This window comes from Ixodes scapularis, unplaced genomic scaffold (genome assembly GCF_016920785.2).
Source record: "Ixodes scapularis isolate PalLabHiFi unplaced genomic scaffold, ASM1692078v2 PGA_scaffold9__187_contigs__length_104089568, whole genome shotgun sequence".
Classification (NCBI taxonomy): Eukaryota; Metazoa; Arthropoda; class Arachnida; order Ixodida; family Ixodidae; genus Ixodes; species Ixodes scapularis.
The window spans coordinates 77,743,987-77,767,155 of NW_024609884.1; the positions used below are offsets into that span (position 1 = coordinate 77,743,987).

Here is a 23,169-nt window from a genome sequence, read left to right on the forward strand (position 1 = left end):
ACGGGTTTCTGGGTATCTCATTTTAATTTTGCATCGCACACTTGGGAGTTAGTGTGCGAGGCTCTAGTAACGTGATAGAAATATAATCACAAAAAAAAAAATTAATCAGCCTGGGCGTAACAGGTGAAAAAAGTACAGAGCTTCAAGCAGCTTTTTTTGTCGATTACATTTTGGTATAGACCAACAAAGGACCGAGACGACCAAGACGCGCAGCACTAGGTAGAGAATTTTTTATTGTTGCAACTCGCACCAGTTACGAGAATTTGGACGACCCGCGCATTTAGAATGTTTTAGGCAAAATATATGGATGGAAATCAGGCTGGAAAGCATCACAGGTTGTCACAGGCACCTATTTAGCCAGTCTGCCTGTGAACGTCTATTTCGTCACTATTCTCGCCCTGGACTAGCACCGTAATCACAAAGTCACTAAACGCTTGTGCTTGATTTAGAGACACTTCATTCGGTGCAGAACGTAGTTTTCTTCCTGCTCTGGACAGTGACAATAAATTTGAGGGATGTATTTTCGCCCACAAAATTGTATTTAATTACAATTGCATTTGAAATACCCATGTTTTAGTATATAAATACACACGTCAAATACATTACCTAATTTGTAATTAAATACAAATGCAAAATACACAAACTATTTGAAATACATATTTCAAATACTTGTATTTGGAATACTGCCCATCCCTGATTAGAGTGAACAATTGCGATTACTTCTTGCTGCATGATTAGTGGCATGCATGCGGTGCTGAGTGTAAACAATGTTTGGTTAGAACAACAAGCATTTGGATTGCCGCTCGGTGCTTCTATAAAAAATAAACTGAAAGGAATTATTCTAAAACTTTTGTTACATTCTGAAAATTTCATTGCTTTTAGCTCAGTTGTGTCGTCATCATATACATATATATTGTAAAGTGTATTTCGTAAACCTTATTTCATAATTAGCATAAGCACCGAGGTGCTCATTTAATAATTTTATGTGATGTATTAAATCCTTAGTTCAAGGACACAATCACGATTTCATTTTAACACTGCGACACAAAGTTGTACCGATCACGGGTATTTTAGGCGACCTACCACACTTCGCGACAACATTTTATACCGTGTAAATAGATCAGCTTGAACTTTAGAATTTTACTTAAAGGGACAATGAAGACGATTTTATTGAATTTTTTTAAATGGTGTTTTTATGCTTCTTGGGAACATAGCATGCTGCCCAATTTTTTGTAGCCATTTGTGACGCGTATTTCTGTGCATAAGAAAGAAGTAAAGAAACCGAAACTGAACAATCTCCATTTTCGTTTCTGGGCCTCCAAAAACGGAGGTGACGTAGGAGTGACGTCAAGTGTGAATAGTCGGTATCGGTAGTATTTAGGAGATCGAGATTCTGGTTACCGCGGTGGGTTATAGCGGCGCGGTCGTTTCGTCGAATCAGTCAACATGGACGGGAATGCCGCTCTCGCGAGCGAGTTCGAGCTTCCGTTCTGTAACCTAACACACACGGAACGGGAGTACGTGTGTGGCGGCCTCCGCCGTCACCCGAGGGACACCGCCCAGCCGGTAACGACGGTAACGAGCGGCCCGCATGCCGAAGTGCCCATAGTTGCTCGTTGGCCGTTTCGCGTCCAGCGTAGCAAAGAAAAAAAAAATTGTGCTGCTTTATTTACGAGTTAGTAATCCTTTCCGGTCCGATTTATACTTTTCATGGTTATTCAAGCGGAAATTAGAACAGTATTCCTAAAAACCGAGAACCAAAACGTGACCGAGGGCGCGTCTCTCGTTTCGACCAATCGCTGAGGCGTCTCTTGTGACGTCGCGCTCCTTGACCTCGCATCGGTCATGTGAGCTCCGCTTCTCCTGGCTTCTTCCGCAACTCTTGGGGCGTCGCCCCAGTCGATTCCGGTACGATTATTACTGCGACTGTTTAATTGATTTGCGCGGCACACAAGCGCTGGTTTCGGCTGAAATTTTGGCAACGTGGTCTGAGACGTGCCTGGAACCCAGTTCAATCGCCAAAAAGATGTCCGAAATTGCCTTCATTGTCCCTTTAAATACGAAGAAAGCACAATAAAATACTGTATAGTTCTAAATTTGAAGCTGATCTATTTACAGGTATGTACCAACAAGCTCAACTCTTTACTCCAGCACTTAAACATTTTGATTCAGGTAAAATATATGTTACTGGCAAACAAAGGGATGTGGAGTCGTATGAACACGACGTTATGTATGTTAAAGGGCAACTCCGGCCAAAACTCAAAATGAATTAAATTACTGGTATCGCTTTAGTGGCACAAAATACGACCCCAGCCAAAATTTCACGTCCGTGGGACGCCGCATTCTCAACTAATGCCGATAATAAAAACGCGACCCGCCGCGAGCCGCTGCTCCTTAGCGGGCGGCCAGCGGGTTGCCGATCGCTAAAGCAACATTGGGCCGTGATGTCAACATCGTCCTCTTTTTTTCCTCTCTTCCGGACGGGCGCACGGCGCAGCCGTCGCGCGCTTCTCTGTGCCGCTACCACCGCTACTTCGGCTTGTAATTGCGTGTTAAGCCGTTGCTTTTACCTGTAGCCCGTGTAGCTTCGGTATAGCCTTTTGTTTATTTGCTTGTGAGGACTCCTAGACTCGTTTTAGCGAGCAACTCGGTGCGCCCAAGACTGCCCAGCTGTTGCTCGAAAGATGCCGAGTACAACTTACAGCGCTGTGGGCTGCTCAAACAAGCCGCTGCGCAACCCGGAGGTGCTTTTTCACAAGTTTCTAACGGATCGGAAATTGAAGAAGGTGTGGGTGAACGCTGTTCCACGAGTGGACTTTGAAAAGCCTTGGACGTCGACCCCCAGATCGAAGCTCTGCTCCGATCATTTTTCGCCGGAGAGTTACGAACGAAATCTACAGGTGTTGGTTGCTTGTGGCTTGTCAGCAAAGGGGTCGAGGCTTAAAAAGGATGCCGTGCCGTCGCTCTTTGCTCATCGTACATGTACAGAAAAGGTAAACATGATAAAAGTATCCTGATCAATAAATAAAACAGTCATTGTCAAGTGCAGTGTTGAAGATTGAGCAATCACGCTCCATGGAATGTCTGTTGAATGGGGAATGGTGGGCATGTAGAGTACAACCACTAACTAGCTCCAAACACTGAAGTTTGTAATGAAAACTAAAACAATGTTCTGCTATGCGTCACTGCTTGTTTACTACGCAATCTCGTGCGTAGTATTCAGGTCCGTAGCGACTACTAGCGAACAGCCGGCGCGTGAAGCTCATGCGATATAAACATTCGCCTCCCAATCGTTCGAACCCGTTACGCAGCAGTATTAATTAACATTGCGCTTGTGAATACCACAAGGGACTTTAAAGAAATCGCGAAAGTTCGGATTTGTAAGTTACAACTCTCTAATTTGCCCGAGTTCGGCTGGAGGTAAATATATTTAAAAATGCAAAAAAAACAACAAAAAAAAAACACTTGCTTCAGTCAAAAGTTACGAAGGAAAACTTAAAATCCTATGTATTCTGTACGTCACTGGCAGCGCGGCGTAGAGCAACACCGCTCTATCCACGGAGCTCCGATGACAATTTAGGCCTAGCGACGAGTGCGGGAGACCGCACGCACGCCGACAGCTGCCGAGTACGGCACCGAACGAGTTCACTCGTTTTCCAGTCGCTAGCTTTTCGGTATACAAGCAACGAATACGGCACGGCATAGCGCACGCGCGGCGGCGGCCGCCGAGTACGCCACCGAACGAGTTGACGGGTTTTCCAGTCGCTAGCTTTTGGGTATACGCACTAACTCTTGCTACATATGCTGGATAACTACCACGTATACAGAATTAAAACAAAATCAGCTTACCTTCTATCTTTAGACTGCTAGCGCAACAGAGGTAGGTGCCGCTTGGACTGCGTACTTGCTGAACGAGAACGATCTTGGCGTCACGTCCACATAACGGCTGATTTCCAGTGTTGCCGGAACCTCGAGCGGCTAGTTTCGGTTTTGTCGGCCGCGCCCCAAACGAAACTTTGAGACGCCGATATCTTTGAAACTACGCACAATAACGAGAAAAAAATTACACCTTGCAATTCAGGGGCGCTAACTGCACTAAAAACAGCCATAATCCCAAAATCGAAAGTATGGACCGGAGTTGCCCTTTAATGTAGACTTTTTTCTACTCTTGCGCCGAAATTAAATAACTGAATTTAATATTTTTGGCACCTAAAAGCAAAAGTAAATTGCACGGACGATCGAAGAAACTATATAGTTAATCGTTTCACGGCGTAAATAGTGTATATTACCAGAACAACGCGAAAAATATATTCTCAAGTTAGCGGTTCAAACCGGTTCGAACCGGTTCGAACCGGTTCGAAGCTGTTTGAACCGTTATTTTTTGCTCCCCGGAACTGAACCGGAACTGAACCGAAAGCCATGAACCCGAACCAGAACCGAACCGATAAAAATTTCGGTTCGACACTCTGCTCGAGACGTCTTTGTCGTTCTTCTTGTTTGTGTGCTTTCTTGAAATTGAATGACCGCCCTCAGCCGGGCATCAGTTTATTTATAGATATTCACGCAGAGGGCTTTCCGGGTGGTCTCTTTTATTTCGGGTGGTGAGATGGAGGTGCACAAATGTGCTTGATTTGGTTAGGAAGTGCCGGAAAAAATATCGCAACATCCGTTTGGAATTCCACACCCAGTGGTCGTTTGTACCTCGATCAGTGCTTGTTTTGTACCGTTGTCGTGTTCACCGGGTTTGACGGAAGAATGTTGCCGACATTGCACTCCAAGTTTTCAAGAAAAGCTTCGTGTTTCATCAAAAAGTGTGTGCACGCAGTAGAGAACGATTCGACCGACGAGTGAATTGTAGTGGCATAAGAAAACGTCTAGAAAGCTGATTGCGAGGTAGGACTTATATTATTATTGACTTCACATTTGCACGATTTTTATTGCTTCCGTCCCTCTTCGCCTCACCAGAACAATCAGAAATTAGAATTGCCAGAGAAGACACTATACATTTTTTATCGTAAAGTTGATTTACTCAGATACCGTCTTAAATTATTGTCATGTTCAAGGAGCTATTCATGGTATAAATTGAAATAGGAAGAACCAAACATGTTAATATTGATCATTAAAAGTCAGTTTTTTTTTAATAATCAGGTTCACTATTGTGAACAACACGTCTTATAAAAAAATCTATGGTACTTTAAAGGCATATTAAGGCCTTTTGAAGGTTTTCTAATATATTTTTGTAAAGTAACTACGAAGAAACGGAGTTACTTTAGCGAATTAACTGTAACAGTAAAAATTTACTCTTTCAATTTGGTAACAGTAACTATAATATTAATAATAATATTAATAACGATTCATTTTCCAGTGCCCACAAACAACCTAGCGGTCTACTGTGTGGGGCACAAACATGGGTGAAGTATTATATGTATACAAGACAAAAATACAAATTATAATTGAAAAACTGAAAACGAACACAAGCAAAAAAAAAGAACTTGGGCTAGGCCTGACTTGGCCTGCTTAAAGGGGCACCGACACCCCAAAGGTCGTATTTTTTTTATTATCTAAAACGATGCAGATTGTAATCATAGACACGCAAAAAAAACGTACCGGGAAAAAATATTTTGCTAGGCGCGCGCGCCTTTTTATTTTTGGTGTTCTCCTCTCCCGCTTTTCGCCTTCTCGCTTCTTTTGATACGTGACGTCAAGAATCATGAAATTTAGAAGCTTTGTAGGAGACATTTCTATAACATTTTATAACGGCAATCGTAAGACAGGTTTTTTAACGCAATTGCGAACGCACTACGGCCCTTCTTTTTGAAAATACCGAAAATCGGAGTCCGTTGTGATATCGCCTTCTAGATTTTTATCCTCCCTCGGAAAACATGGCGGCACTCGACGCATGTAGCAGAGGGTGATCGGTGAGCCGGGGAATCGGACAAATGGGTCTTTTTTAGGTGCCCGACGACCTCTCAGACTTCGAAAAGGAAATCGTCAAACGGTCAAAACAACTGGGAAATCGTCAAACGGTCAAAACAACCGACTGTGACACCGCCGAGTTACCGTCGTCTGCTCGAAGCGATAGGCAGCACGGCACTCACGCAGGAAACCGGTGGTTCCCGCGACGCCGGCGCCCTTCTCCCGCTCTCACCTCCTCGCTTCGGGTCGCGGAGAGACGTTTCGGAGCGGAGGTGCGCAAGAAACTCGACTCTCGGGAGCCCTCAAAATTTGACGTCCGTCCACTGGCGCGGATCGCGCGGGAACTTCAAATTCGGAATTTGGAAATTGTCTTTTTACTTCACAAATACTAAATTCCCAAGTTTCGAATTTGGAGGGTAATGTCCAGGCATCGTTTTCAATCATTTCGAACAATAAAAAATATGATTTTGATGCGTCAGTTTTAAGGCAAAAGCATCCATTCGCGTAATTGTTGCATCAAGTGATGTGCAATAAAAATATCAAAGTTATTCTGATGAGCATTATTAAATTTAATTAGAATCCTCAAAAGAGGTGACACAGATGATGTACAGGAGGGGTAAAAAGTTCATTTGTTCCTAATGATTCTGGGTGGAACATGAAAGTCAATAGACTGCAGTAAGTCAGTCGAGTTTATCTCACCATGGACAACTTTGTGTAAAAACATAAAATCTCGGTAGTGTCTTCTCACAGTCAGTTTATGCAATAGAAATCTGTGAAGCAATGATTCGTAGTGGTAGAAACACCTCCTTCCAATGTACATATCATAGACAATTCTAATCATTCGCTTCTGTACATTTTCAATCGCGATAGCTTACGAAATAGTCAGTGAATTCCAAGCCACAGAGCCAAATTCTAACCGTTATTTAACCAAAGACTTATACAAATGCAGTAAACATGAAGGTGCAGAAAATTGGCGGCATAAACGTGAAATCATACCTAATACTCTTAGCGCTACATTTACTGTTGTAACAACATGATTATTAAAAGAAACGCTAAGATCTCTGAAAAACGATACGGGGGGAATTGGGACGCCAGCAACAGTGTACGCAGAGGAAATTCTCTCGCGCTTTCTAGATAACACAATAGATCTAGGTTTTTGTTGGTTCAGCGACAAACAGTTTTCCGTACACCATTTAAAAACAGAATCTACATCATCTTGAATACTGGAACAATCAGATACTGACAGGACACTTATGAAAAGCTTAACATCGTCAGCCAAAAGAAGAATTTTGGCATCCTTAACGCAAGAAACAATGTCATTTATAAACAAAAGGAATAACATGGGTTCTAGAATTGAGTCCTGTGCCGCACCGGAACTCGAAATAAACTCATCGGAGTAGCTACTGGAAACGCGAACCGAATTGCGGCGATGACCGAGATAGTTCGAAAACCAGGTGCAGAGGTGCGGACTGAAGCCATTGAGGGCAACCTTGTGTAACAATAATGTGTGATCAACCCGGCCGAAGGCTTTTGACATGCCAAAAACAAAAAATCGCGTCAGCCTGACCTCTTCCTGAAATCACTGGAGCGCAGTAATTCAAAAATGACCATAAATTTGATTCTACAGACCTGCCCTTCAAAAAACCGTGCTGGAATTCAGCTATTTTTCTGTTCAAGTAAAAGTAAATCCGCTATGCACTACTTTTTCGAAAACCTTCGCGAAGCTGCATAACAACAAAACAGGATGGTAATTATTAACTAAAGTAGAATCACCGGCTTTAAAAACAGGAAAAACTACCGTGTAATTCCAGAGCTCAGGAAACTTGGCCTGAGTTAGGGACAAGTTAAAAATATGCTTCAACACAGGTACAAAAGGAGAGGAACAACCTTTAATAATAAACTAGGTATGCCATCAATACCGGTGGATAATTTAGGTTTAAGTTTTTTCTAAAATGTCGTCATCGTAAACCTTAAAAGTAGGTAGAAGATCCCCACACTGGATACTAACGTCACTAAAAGCGCCACTTTGTTGTGCCGGCGAATAACAAGAACTAAAAAATCAGCGAAACGATTTGCAATTTCTTCTGGCACACCATGATAACCAGCATCATCACAAAGGAAGATATTTGGTCGATTTCCCTTAAATGTGTTGTCTAGTGGAAGCGCCAGAACCTCTTAGGATTTTTAGTCAGACTATGTTCAATGCCATTTAAGTGCAACCGGTTATCTTGTTCGTAAAGTGTTTTGACCAGACTACGATATATACTGAACTTTTGATACGATATCTGCAATCCTGATTTCTTAAACATGCGATGATAGTGTAGTTTCTTTCGGGATGCAATTTTTAAATATTTTAAAAACAACTCAAATATTGAAAGGAGTATGCCATCTGTTTCGGAAGAAATGCCTAGAGTGCGCCTTTGACAACTGATGTCATTTTAATAGTAGCCGAGTCAACTTCACTATCTTTAAAAACATTCGACCGGTCATATTGCTCCAGATATTGGTACAGACCAAAATAATTGCCACGGGAGTACGAGTATTCAAGCGAATTATTGCTTACTCGTTGCCTGCACGATATGCAGAATTTCGTAGTAAAAGGAGGGTGATAAGAATCAACAGGCACTAAAGGGTTCAAAGCGGGAGTTGCAATATCAAGCAGGGCGTTTGATAGACATATGTCAAGTAGATTTCTGCAAGAATTCAAAAGTGTGTTACACTGACAAATATCTAGAAAGCTTAAAAATGAAAGCAGCAAGTAAGTTTATTTGAAAGTCACGCTCGCCGTAAAAGAAACGCTACCCGCTTCCCAGTCAATCGCTGGCAAATTAAAGTCGACATATATCTGGACGCGATATTTAGTAAAATCTACCGTTTTCTGAAGTGACTCGAAGTGTTCAATGAACGCTGCGCCATCACACAAAGGAGGGAGATAGTAATTGCCAACTAAATAGTTGTAACCATCACTCGCTGGAATCTCAACCTACACACACTCCGCATAATATTTCAAATCCACCCTCCGCTGGGATTGAACTACGCACTTCACAGCAATAAGCACAACACCCCCAAATTTCATGCCCGTTCTATCGTAGTCTCTATCCTGACAATACACAAAATAACCTGACGGAAAATAACTATTATCAGAGATTCCGGTGCAGAGCCAAGTCTCCATTAAACAAACTAAATAAAAGCAGCTCGACAGAATATTCGAAATAAAATCGCAAGACTTGGAATGCAAACCAGGTGTATTCTGACAGTAGACTTCGAGTGTTTTAAACATAACAGGGTTACTTTTTTGCCTGAGTAACTGTAACTCTAATATTGTTACATTTTAGCAGTAACGTGTTCATGAGTGGTCGTGGTGCACTTTAACTGCGCGCTTTGGCCACGTGGAGCAGGACCGCTGGCGCAAAAATGCATTCCGATAGAAAACCAAAACCTAGAAACGCGTCAAAATGTAGTGTATTTTTGGAACGCCATAAAGTGCTGCACGTTCTTATTATGTATACTTGAAGAGGGCTGATTTAACGATTTTGGTCATACCCAGCAAGTTTATAGTTAAAAGGAATGAACTCCAACCAAAGCACCCAGAATTTATCGCCCAACATTTCGAAACGCATTCCGTTTCTTCATCAGGGATGACTAAATAACACGAGGACGCAGCATCTTTCTTCTTCCTCTCCTTTTTTTTTCCATCGTGATATCTTTTTTTTCTTCTTTCCCGGGTGTTCATTTGGCAGTCTTGCTTGTCATCCCTTACAAAAAGGGCATATCGGAACTTATATAAAAAATATGGTTATATAAAAAATTTGACACATCTGGCCATTTAAAGCACATCACTTTATATCAGGCATATCTGCCCAGATATGCCCAATTTTTTATATAACCATATCTGGGTCTCCTAAATAGGGGTATATCTGTCTCCCATATAAGGCCAGATATGTCCCAATCAAATAAGGCAAACGTTATATACATTGTTATTTTCTACAAATATCTACCAAACGTGACTTCTCATCTGTATAAGAAAAATACCAATTGGATATTGAGCATGTACCAACTTTTATTAATTTTTACCTGAGCTGTGTTTTACGCCACTCCTGGTTTCGCTCAAATTAATTCCAAGGGAAGCAGGATTATCGACATTCGCGTAATGAATGTCGACGAAACGCGTGTCCATGAAAAGTACATCCACGAGAAGGTGGCCGTGCAACGTGTTATCACGAAATGCAGGGAGAATAAAAAATCAGTATTCTACCTGCAGTTGTGACATGATTTCAGGCGGCCAATGGAAGGTGACTGCAGGTAGAATTTCGGAGAAATTATTCTCCCGGCTGCCAGGAGATAGACACCGCCTAATTCTAGAGGTAATCTGGAAGAGGACCTGTACAAAAACGATCAATTGTCGCGAAGTAGGTTGCAGCGCACTTAAGTTGACAATAACGGACTTGAAAGGTGTAATCCGAGATATATGTTGACACGGGCATGACAACCACTCAAATACAAAAACGAGAAGGAAGGTGTCCGCGAAGATTCAACACGACGTAGCACAAGCTGTCATTTGTAGAACCGAACACTAAACGAATCACAAAAAGATTCTTGGGCCTCTTTGAAGAAATCGCTTGTTGCCGATTACGGGTAGGACTTTTCGAATTTATTTCAGAAGCAGAATCCGCAGCAGCCACGCAGGGCGCAACACACGCCAAACTAGGTCCGGCAGCAGGCATTCCGAGATCGCCAACGGCTAATGCGTCATCCGTCACACCACGCGAGCACACTTCTGGCATTTCCCGCGCACAGAGAGAGGAGTCAAGCAATTAGAAGTCTACGGCTGATTGGTTCGGCAAAGGCGCACGTTCTACCACGCTTTCAGCTTAGGGAGAGAGAGAGAAGGAGAGAAGGAAAGGCCAAAACGTGAGTGCACACACAAAAGGCTTATGTTCTGGGGCATCCCAACCAGGACCTCGTCCTGATCCTAACAATGACCATAACGAGAGGATTCGTCACTTGTACCGAAGGTTTATAGTGCAGTGAATGCTATGCGTGGCCTTGGGCTTGAGGCAGCTGCCGTGTTCTGCCATATCCCCAGCTTCTAGGCTGTAGGCCCGTGGCCCTAACCCGAGACGCGATTGGCCTAAAACACGCATCGCGTCTACCCTGCTGTCAATACCGAGTGAACAGGACAGCTCTATGAAGTTCAGCTTTTGAACTTCGAAAGAAGCTGCCCAGCCCAAAATATAATTTTAAATGAAAAACTAAGCGCGACAATTTTTGTGCACGATGTCCACAAATAAATAGATAAATAAATAAATATATATATATATATATATATTTACCAATAAATTTAAAATTGTGTGCACACTGTTAGGTTCGCGTTTTTAAACTTCCAATTTTTTTACGAAAGAGTTACACATAAAAGACACCTCGAACAGCATATCTTCCGACTTTCAACACACGATGAATCGCCGACGCTCGCAAACGGAAGGTTGCGACGGTGCGCGAACGGTTTCTGAAAGATGCTGAGTAGGGTACTCCGGGCGCAACGGCTTCGCAACCGTTCGAAGGGAAAAGGATTCGCGACGACGAAGTAGCGTCGTGTATCTTCAGTAAGCTAACGGTTCGTGTTTCCCCACTAATTTTAGCGGGGAAACATGAACAAAATTAGTTTCACTGATAGATTTAGCGGGGAAATTGACGTTACGTGACATTAACACCAATTCAATTTCCCGCTAAATTTAGCTGGGCGGTTACACCGATGCCGACGGCGACGCCGACACCGCTTAACCGCTTAACGCGGAAACGGGCGCCTAAGAGCTGCGATCTAAAATCTATTATTTGGTTAACTCGCTTTCCGATCTTATGCACTTCGTCATATTGTTACACGCCAAACATACAACCAAATTTCATTTATCTTTCAATCTCCAAAATGAGCAACTGATTAATTGGTCCAAATATCTGGAATAACTTCACTTTAAGGATGTTAACAATGGTTAACCAATTACATGAGACGCACGCAATTTAGATAAATCAACTAGTGTCTTCGCGAGTACATATAACTTTCTGCTTGCACGACCGAAACGGGCCCTAATACCATTTATCAGGGGATATATTTTACCCATATATGGCAATATTTGAACTTTTATACAGCGAAATATGGCCGTATTTGCACGTGTATACGGCAATATATCGCCGTATTTACGCACTTCTATGGAAATATATGGCAGTATTTGCCCACTTATATGGCGAAATGTTGTGGTATTTGCTCCCATATATGGCGGTATATACCATATTTGACTTCGTATATTATCATATATTGTTATATATAAAAATATATCAGGTCCATATAGGACATTTTCGTATGGGATGTGACGTAGACTTGTGCGTACACGGTTGACAAGGCACCAATACACCTGTTTATGTTACCCGGTGTAAGTTGAATGTGCCATATGACTCCAGGAAAAGCCTTTTCCGAATATGTGGCTCCACGTCAAACATGCACGTGTTCGCAAAGTAGATTCGATTGCCTGAAGCTGAGCAGGTTGGTTATTCATGCTTGCGAGATATGCCAGCTGAATGACATTCAGCTGAACGACATTCTTCGATCGGCCTCTGATGAGCAGATAGTTCTTGCCCTGGATAGCAATGTTGAAACCACCGACGCCTTGTGACTCGTTTGGTGGTTCGAGTCGAAGTGAAGGTAGTGCCCGGTGTGAGTAGGTTTCCGGTACACGGTGAACTTTAGTCTTTCCCCTTGCCCTGCCACCAACACGTCGAGAAACAGCAAGGTTTCCCGACGTGTTTTGACCCGAAACACCCAACGAGTCTCAAGGCGTCAGTGGTTTCTACACCGCTATCCACCGAGTTCATTTCTTTAAACTAAATAGCTTTACCCAACCAGACAAATATTTGGGAAATATTGTCATGTGACGAGTGATGAGGCGATAATAACTGAAGAAACTAAACGTTTAATGGGGGCGAACTTGTACCCAAAAATAAAAAGGGAACAGAAGGAAGTAGAGCGTCGCGGGCGTCGGAGTCGGCGTGACAACAGAGTCAAACGCTGGGGCGAAACTGACTGTGGCTCGCCACGCGGAGCCCCCTATGTACGTGCGTGGGCTTCTGGAATAATCGGCGTAGAAATTTCGACGCATAGAACATTCGGACCTCGAACAAGCAACAGGATTCTCGAATTTAGCAGTCTACAGGAATAAACAAAAAGAGGCGCCGCTCCCAGGAATCGAACCCTGGCTTTTCGCGTGGGAGCCTGGTACGATAACCGTAAGGCCACGCGCGCGCTGCCTATTTGGCCAGCTGCGCGCGCTGCAATATGTTTACTTTCCAGCGAGTGTATAACTGAAGCTTTACACCTGTAAATTCATTAACTAAAAAGGTCGTTATTCGGAATCAATTAACAACCTCATTATCGCGAATGTTATGAATATTCCTAAATAGGGAATTTGGCAGAGACCACTATGAAATATCTTTTTTTTTTTTTGCGATGCTTAGTCTTGCAGAAACAATTGGGTTGGCCAACGTTCAATGTGAAACGCTCTGTATGTTATACATAACTAAAAACACAGATAAACCTGCGCTGAATATTCATTCTAATAAGAATTAAAAAAAAAAACGTGTCCTGAAAATTTAACTCCCTGTTCGTCGTCTCTTGCTCTTCATTCTGACATGCTCTGGGTTAATTAGTACTATAAAGATTAACATACGAGCCGGTTATGACAATTCTGGTTTTATTAACACATGAAATAGCAGAGGCTCGAACCACAGAAGGAGATTTTATGTTCTACTGCTGAGGTTTGGAGAATTAGTGCACCGCTGTATGGGTGTCCCTGTGTTTTTCCTCCTTCCTAAATAGCATTCCCTATAAGTGCGCGAATGCGAAATAGACAACATTAAACGACGATTTTATCTTCGTAATGTAAACCCCACCTTATTATTCCGAATCGTACCATAAATAAACATTGAATAGAATGTCTAAATCAATCAGTAATAACAAAGCCAAAACATCTCGGTACAACTGAGATTCCAGTCGAAGTCACTGGCTTCTTCGCTTTCTCAGTAAACAAGAGTAGAGAGAAAAAAATTCACTTTAATGAAGAGTGCTGATTAGTAAAATGCGGCATTTATCTTCACACAAACGAACAACAATCACATTGGAATGTGATCGAGAAAAATAATCACAAACATAAAATATTGCTATAGCCAGTCAGGAAGCCATATTTATTTTTATTTTTGATGAAATTGGCAAAATGAATCTTTCGCGAATGCACCTTCGCAAATGTAACCGCAGTGAACGCAGCGAGACGGCGAAAGCACTGTGAAGCGCGGCGTTCGAGACGGAAGTGAGTAGTTCACAGCGGCCAGTTCTTGTCGTGGTCATCGCACTTAGTTTCTATGTCTCACGGACGTACAAGCATGGGTCTCGCCGAATATTTCGAGCACGCGAGGAAGAATCAACTCATAATCAACATCACAGTAAAATATAGATTTTATTTTTATTTCTCTATAGAGACGAGCTAAATTTCATGTTTAGCTCGTCTCTTCGACTCCGCATTTATTTTTTCTTGAACACTCTTGCCGATAGCTATCAATTTTTACACGTGCAAAGTGTAGAGGTCACGGCACCTCTCGGTAAAGTTTGAACGTACTCTGGTCGCTTGTCCAGGAGATGGACGGCGCTGAAGACAAACTGTCGCATTTGGCCCCGCGTCTCATTTTACCCCACCTTGTCCTACATTGGCCGTTGTTCGTAACATCATACACGTGACAACAACCACGACGTCACTTCATCGACCTCCCTGGCGTCGGTGCGCCTTCGCGTCGTTCAGACGAAAGCGCAGACTGGCGACCCGCAACGGGTCGACAGTCGACCCGTAACGGAAGCCATTAAAAAAATTCCTTGTTCCTCTTACCACAGGTCGGAATCCTATATGGTTTGGACCGCCCTTAACCTTCAACCAAACTCTGTGCCTCTGCCCATCACGTATTACACCAGTTATATTTATAATTAGGTTGTCGATAAATACACTCACTGCAAATTCAACGGTCCCTTAAGTCTAACAAGCTCAACGGTGTGAAGAGCGAAATATTTCTGGGACACCCTGGAACACGAAATTTGGGCTAGCGTAATAAATGAAAGCAAGAAATATACCATCGTGCAAGCGTATCACCATTTAGATGTCTCTAGCGGAATATGCGGACGCCCTCGCGGAAAACATTTCATCCAAAATACCTCTCTCTGATCAGCGAGGCCCGAATCGAAAAGTTTCCTCGTAATTACTGGCTTCGGTGAAAACCGCGACAGAGTGTGTCGATGCCGTGCAAACTACACGGCACGAATACCGAGACTGCGCCCCCAGAATGAAAACACGAAACCTCTTAGCAATCAACGGCACGATTGGCGAGGGATCTTCCTGGCCCGACTGACGCGAAACCTCTTGGAAATTAGTGACGACCTTACACGTTTTTGTTTGTATTTCTTATTTAGTAAAAAGGGGGGGAGGCATGGGCCGCTTTCGTAATTGAAACAAGACAGACTGGCATTTTATTTTCACACCAAAATCGTATATTAGCACAAAATTTTCTAGTTTAGATGTCTGATATCGACCTCTTTTATTTCAGTTACACTCTTGAAAAAAGGTCGTAGTACTTAAAGGGCTTTTGAAAAGAAAAAAACAAAAACTTATTTCCAACAGTGTGATTGGGACACGCGTAAAAAAATAAATTCTACAAAAAAAAAAAAATTAAAGCAATATTGACGGCGCGGGACGCCATTTAGTCGATAGTCACCTCCTTTCCACTTGTTTTCTCTCGGCATTTTGGGCGGGTGGAGGAGGGGTGGATCGGCTTCGCCTTTACGTTGAGGCGGAAAGAGCGAATGACCATTCCGTGGCGTCATGTACTTTGCGTGCAGAATTTCAAATAAATCTCTCACGGTCAGAACTGCTGTAACAATTTTTTTTTTTCGCATAAAACTTTTTTTTTGATGCGCGTGTCCAAATCAGACTGTTTAAAAAAGAAACTTTTTTTACTTTTCAGGAGCCATTTAATGTCTTTAGGTTAGTAACTGTTTGCCACATAGGCTGATCAGCCAAAACATTATGACCACCTTTATATTGTGTGAATGAGCGCGTCCAGCTGACGCGCCATCTGCGTTATTAGATGCATGCAGAAGGATTTTTTCGCCCATTACGAGTGCATGTATTGGAAAAAAGCTGCCGATTCAAACGAGTTCGACGAGGGGCAGATCGTGATGGCCCGGCGGCTCGGACCAAGTATCTCGGAAACGGCAAAGCTCGTCAAGTGTTCGTGAGCTGCCGTCGTTAGTGCCTGTCAAAAGTGGAAGAACGACAGGGAAACGGTTAGCAGACGCCGAGGTGTTTCATGTCCACCCCTCGTCACAAAATGTGGACGCCAGGGGCGTTCCCGCTAGTTTGAGGTAAAACAGGCAGCGTACCTTTGGCTCAACTGACAGCCAGATAAAAAAAAAATTGGGTTGTTTGTATGTTGATACAGCCTAGAACTTGGCCTGCATCAACGGGCGACAAATGTCCCAGCTGTAGATGCGAAATTTAGCCAGTGCAGTACAACCGCTTGTCTGGTGTCTTTAACGTGCACCACGCAGTAGTGATACACGACCGCACGCCGGTACGATGCTCTTCCAGATCGAAAAGGGCAGAGGCGGGGATTGAACCCAGCATCCTGGGTTCTGTAGCGCCAGATACTATGCAGGCGAAGGTTCAAGTGTTTCTGAACACATAATTTATCGGACTTTGTATGATATGGGACTCCACAGCAGACGGCCCTTGCAACTGCTTTGCGTGCCAAAGGTGAATTTACGCGGTATTGGGTGGTAATAAGGTTCTGGCTGATCAATGTATGATACAAGCCTCTTAGTAACTGCAGTTAGTAACGGTGTTTTCGTAACAGTTACTAACCATGGAAGTTAGTAACAGGTATTAGCCTCATCCGCAAGACCTAGTACAAACCGCCGCATTGATTCAGAAACGGATACCAACTGCCGCGAAAAAATCAAGTTGCCACTTAGGTCAAGAAACTAAATGGCGCTAGCTATAGCCCAATGCAAACGTATCAAAAATATTTGCATCGCTCGCACGCTCAACATTGCATCTCTATACACTTTATATTACAGACACGCTACACTTACTTGATGCGATACACACACGAGCTTGGAATCTACCGTGCTCCTTCCGCCCCCTCTCCTCCCCCCCCCCCCCCTCCGCCCTCTAAAATGGGCCCGCCGCCACGTGACCAATAGACGATTTGCAATTTTCCCAAGCGCCCCGGCCCGCGCGTGAGGAATTGTGGGAGAGAGTGTCCCTTGCCTGGCAGCTCTGCCTTGAGATCGCATTGCCTTGTCGCTTGCCTCCTCTTAATCCTCTCTTTTTCGGTTCCATTACCTATTGTTATCTATTGCAGTGTATTTTTTATTGCTTCCAAGTGTTTCTATTCTTCTCTGCGCGCGATATTTCTTGCATATATATATATATATATATCAGGGTGTCGAACCGGAACCGAACCGAACCGAAAACCGGAACCGAACCGGTATTTTTTCCGGAACTGAACCCGAACTCGAACCGTTATATTGTTATCGCGATGAACCCGAACCGGAACTGAACCGGAAAAAAATAACGGTTACCGGCTCATGTCAAAACGGTTCGGCCACGCGCTGTTGACAATGAATGTGCTATCAATGCCATTTGTTTTTTAAGTGCCGTCAACTGACACACACCTCGCTTACATATTTTTCTTCTCCACACAGTCTTAGGAATATAAACGCTGCATCCATGAATCTTGACATAGGAACCAGTATTGCGCTGGTCGCGGCTTGCACGGAAGAAAAAAAATTGAAAGGCTGTGAAAAAAAAAATAAAAAATCGCGTCACGGGATTTTATTTTCCTACAATCTCGTAAATCCTAAATGCTGCTGTGTGCTCATTTCATAACACGTTTCTAGAACGCGCGAGTTCTTGAAGCTTGCTTCCATCGGAATGAGAAAAGAAAAAGCTGTGGAGTTTGATAATAATGCATCCGGTTTCGTATAGGCACTTAGAAGCTAACATATTTGTGACACAGCGAAATCTTCTATTTTAATATTTATACTATTACGTCCTTCTGGCGTTGCGTTCGGTGAAGTGTTTTTCATATTCCGTATCTTGTTAAGGAAAACTTCTTTAAGGGTCTAATTTGAGTTACCGAAGGCTAGTTGAAATAAAGAAAGCTGTATTTTCTCCCCACTGTTCCTTCAATTGCTTACACGCCGAGGTGGCGGGATAGTTAGCGTGTTCTGCTTGTAAGTGGGTTTGTAAGGAGGTCGCGGATTTTACAGCTACTGCGTCGGACCCAATTAGATGAAGTCCGAATGCGTAAACGTCGGTGAGGTAACCTTTGAGTGCACATAAAGAAACCATTCCTGGTAGAAATCCCTGAGCCTTACTCTACGATGTATCCCGTTTCGTATGTGCTGATTTCAGATGTTTTATTTGTAATTTATTTTGATGTTGCAACTAGTCATTTATAATTTCCGAACCGGTTCGCGAACCGGTTCGCGGATCAAATAAATCGAACCGGAACTGAACCGGAACAAAATAAATTTACCTGAACCTGAACAGTAACCGAACCCGTACTTTTTTCGGTTCGACACACTGATATATATACATATATATATATATAGTATTTGTCTTTATTTGGCCTTTTCGACGGGAGTGCCGACGGACCACACGCCGCTTCGCGCGTCGTTCCCCGGGTGAGTACTACCTTTGCTGCGCAGTTAGCTGTTCATTTCGGTTCATTTGACCCCCGTGCAGTCGAAAGGAGCCGTTTATGAACACCCGCGCACATGTCATAGGGGTAGGCAGAGCTCTGAATCAACAATTGGGACGCGAGAGCCGAGTGGCCGAGTGCGGTGCGATTTAGCCGCCCGCGCTCGCTTCGTTGACTCACACTGTAGCGTGTGCCTTCGAGTGCCGATTACTTGACTAAGATGCAGAAGGCCGCTTTGCCGTCGCGAATCATTTGTCTGAATGCCTGCGAAACCGTAACACCGTTCGGCATATACAACGCTGCGGCGCCTGACAACTGCACGCAGTTGTCTTCATCTAAACGCTTCGCAGGACGCTGTCTTCTGGAAAGCGGTGCCAGGAAACATGCTGCGCGCTGGCAGTATTGTTTGCACAGCCTGGCACACAGCAAACTGTACCACCGGGCATGTTGCTGCTGAAGGTGACCTAAAGAAATAAAATACCTTGAGCTGACCATCTTGACGAGAGAAATAAAATTATCAAAGGAACTACAAGTTTCAAGATCACTGCCTGGGGGACAGGACATCTCTGCTCTTGAAAAAGGGTGTTTGCAACAGACAACCACTTAGCAGACAGATTACGAAGGCATGCCATAGGCGCATTCAAGCCGCGACATTGAGCCGTCGGCGTTTGCGAAGGGATCGCGCCGCAGCTTGCAGTTGTCAGGCGCCGCAGCGTTTCATATGCCTCAGCTTGGCAAACATTCGGACAAATGGTTCACGGCGACAAAGTGGCGTTCTGTATTTTGGCCAAGTAAGCGGCACTCAAAGGCATACGCTGCGAGTCAACGGAGCGAGCGCGGGCGGCCAAATCACAGCGCACTCGGCTATTGCGTCGCGATTGTTAATTCAGAGCTCTGCCTGCCCCTGATGCATGTGAGCGGGTGTTCGCAAACGGCTCCTCTCGACTGCACGAGGAGTCAAATGAACCAAAATAGAGAATTGTAGTAGATCGTTTTTCTCCTCCGCTACGGTATCCCTGAAGAAAACGCCGCAGCTGCGCATGCGCGCCGCCAGCCTTATCTGCATAGTTCAACGTCTTGTGGCGGATTACGGAGCGCTATCCGGGTGCTTAGAGGGCTAAAGAAACGGTCTACTACAGTTCCCCAATGAACAGCTAACAGCGCGACAGGAATCGGTAGCAACGGTAGTACTCACCCGGGGAACGACGCGCGAAGCGGCCTGTGGTCCGTCGGCACTCCCGTCGAAAAAGGCAAAATAAAGACACAAATACTATATATATACAAAAAATATCGCGCGCTGAAGGAAATAGAAACACTTAGGAGCAATAAAAAATACACTGGAATAGATAAAAATAGGTAATAGAATCGAAAAACAGAGGATTAAGAGGAGACGAGTTACAGGGAAATGCGATCTCAAGGCAGAGCGGCCAGCCGAGGGACAGTCTCTCCCATAATTCCTCGCGCTCGGGCCGAGGCGCTTGGGGGATTTCGCAAAATGTCTATTGATAGTATCGGCTGCCGCCCGGCGGGGAAAAAAACCGCTCGTTCAAGCGTTCCAGTGAAGTTTGACTGCGACAGTAGTTCCCAGTAACGTGCAGTCCGTCACCGATGCCCTCCCTTTGACAGCCGTCTACACTTTGCCAAACGGAGAAAAGGAGAACGTGGCCGTCAAGGTCCTGAAGGAGTCGGTGGCCAGCGAAGCGCAGGCTGACTTCGAGAGGGAGGTACAAATCATGTCCAGTTTCCAGCACGACAACATCATCAAACTGCTGGGCGTCGTGTTCCAAGGTGAGCATTATCATTCACGTTCAGATTCCGGACACGAATGTTTTCGCTCAATAGACCGATCTCCCTAAGCGTTTAACGCATGCGTGACGCCGCCATAACTGCAGTTCATGAGAGGCAGGCGCCAGTGCACTAGACAGCTTGTGCTACCTCGTGCTCTGCTCGCGCAGACCGTCAGCGGGGTTGTCTCGCGTGCTGAAAGACTTCAGATCCCAGGGTGTATAGCGGCAGCGGAGGCGTAATTAAACTGGCTGTGAGATCGGTCCATTCTCTTTGCGCCCCGGCGAGCTGGAACGCATGTGGCGACTATGGTGTCTTTATGTGCGCTTTGCTTAGGTGCCTTGGTTTCCCGACACGAGCTCGTGGCATTGGCAGTGCTACGGCGGCATTTTGATTTCTTTGAATTTTTCTCGAGCGCGCGTGCTGTCGGCATTGGGTACTACAAAGGATGACATTACTCTAAGCAAAGCGCACATGAAGGCACCTAGTGGTGACCACGAGCGGCCAGCTTTCCATCATGCCCTGCCCAAACAAGCACGCACTCAGAAATACACCTTCAGAATTACACTCTTTTCAGAAGTACTCGCCATTAAGCAGCTCCTATCTTTCACCAGCGCGGTACCCATTTCCTTTACCATTACCTAAACTGCGTAAAAAAAAATAAAAAAGTATATATATATATATATATATATATATACTGAGAAGAAAAAACCTTTAGTGAAAACAGCAACAACGGACGATTTAATCTTCGACGTTTCGGCCGGAGTCCGGCCTTCCTGACGAAGGCCGGACTCCGGCCGGACTCCGGCCGAAACGTCGAAGATTAAATCGTCCGTTGTTGCTGTTTTCACTAAGGGTTTTTTCTTCTCAGTTATTTACCCACGCCTTCGGCCTCACCGCCACCATGCCCCGTTGTATATATATATATATATATATATATATATATATATATATATATATATATAATATATATATATATATATATATATATATATATATATATATATATATATATATATATATATATATATATATATATATATATATATATTATTTCGGGGACTTCTGACAGTGTACCTGTCGGTAAAGCAGTATTCGGTGATGGCGACTACTTCGAAGCTTCTCTACGACGCTCACAGTTTCATGTTTTGGCAACAATCGGCTGTGAACGTTTAGATCGGTCACAACTAAACCGCTGAATCTACTCGTTCATATGTGTGCTATTTGCACAAGGACAACACCCCCTAGCAAACATTCATATGCGGAAAAAAAAAACAATACGAGGTGTTGTATAGGCATGCGCAATCGGCGATAAAGCAAAGAAACTCTCCAAATATGTTCCGCCGCTCATTCGTGACCGCATAAAAAGTATATAGAACCCAAAATTTGCATCTTGGCCTCGGGTAGGTGAGGAGAGAGAGACTTTTGCGTTCCCTCTGTAAGCAAGGTTTGAGCGATAACGTTTCTGCAAAGCACGCACTCCAAAATATCCGCGTAGAGCATTCGGAGAGTCAACTTCTATCGCAGGCTTTAATTTGTTTAAGTCTAAACATATTGTCGGCCTGGCAGCTACATTGAGCCTGATATTTCACGGGCTCAAATTTCAACGCATGATGACTTTTTTTTTACAATATTTTTCTTCGCATTAATATTTGCTTGGCTGATTTTACGACACTAGGACGACTCCCCACTCCCCTCCCCTTTTCCCCGCCCTTCCCCCCTCGAACTTGTTTATAGGGTGTCAGTGCTAAAAATCAATTTGCTTGACTCATTTCGTAGATAGTGCTATCGAGCACGATGAGAGGTCGGCAATTGGAAACCCGCGAGGCAAGAATATATGGCGCCCGGAATGCCACCAAAAATTGACCTTCCCCCTCCCCCTCCCCCCCCTCCCCCTCCTAATCACACACTTCAGGACGGGAGGTATGTATGGTTGCAAGCCTGGTATAATCTGACGTATTAACTCTCAACAAGTTCAAGAGATTTGGGAAATACAGTTTGCTGATGAGCTGATTTCCAAACATACAATGAACTGAAGAATTAATTGTTTGCAGCGAACGACGCTCAAATCTATGGCATCTCGCAGCGGTCTTGATCGAAGAGATTGTTGCAGCATGTATATATCTACGAACATATTTTTTCAAGATGAAGACTATGAAATCAAACGTAGGTCTTGCGAATGACAGAAGAGCGCCTCCAAAATGTTTTACGACTTTGAATTGATAGGTATAATGTAAATGTTGGCACTTTGGCAAGCAACATTGAACTCTCAAAATCTTACTTTACGCGTACCTGAATCAAGATAATATCTTTGCATATCACTTTGATTATGTGGCGATTTTTATCTTTCATTATTATGAGCTAAATCCCCCCCCCCCCCCCCCCCCTCCTCTCCGTTTCTCCGTCCGGTCCGTTCCACTTCCGTTCTGCGGCAATTTGGCCCGCCGCAGCAAAAGGTTGCCGACCCCTGCCTTGATTGTAGCCAGTGATTGCTCAATCATTGGCTACAATCTAAGGCCTGCTCGTCTGTTGTTTTTTTACGTCGAAGTACTGGGCTTTCCAAATGCTCTGCGGGAATCAATAGACGCGTGGCCATTTGTTAGGATGTACTCTGCGCGAAAGTGCACACGCAGTCCTTGCATATTGCCTCTTCATTCTTTTTATGAAATTTGGTTT

The 23,169-nt window shown here is 44.0% G+C and overlaps 1 protein-coding gene across 1 annotated transcript in view; it reads left to right on the plus strand.

The window, feature by feature from the left end:
• Nucleotides 1-23,169, plus strand: part of LOC121045535 (BDNF/NT-3 growth factors receptor) — a 410,804-nt gene that overhangs the window by 381,134 nt on the left and 6,501 nt on the right. The window contains exons 5-6 of the mRNA XM_042287447.1: nt 20,335-20,496; nt 21,071-21,111. Of these exons, the coding sequence (XP_042143381.1) occupies nt 20,335-20,496; nt 21,071-21,111 (203 nt within the window). The remainder of the gene's footprint in view (nt 1-20,334; nt 20,497-21,070; nt 21,112-23,169) is intronic.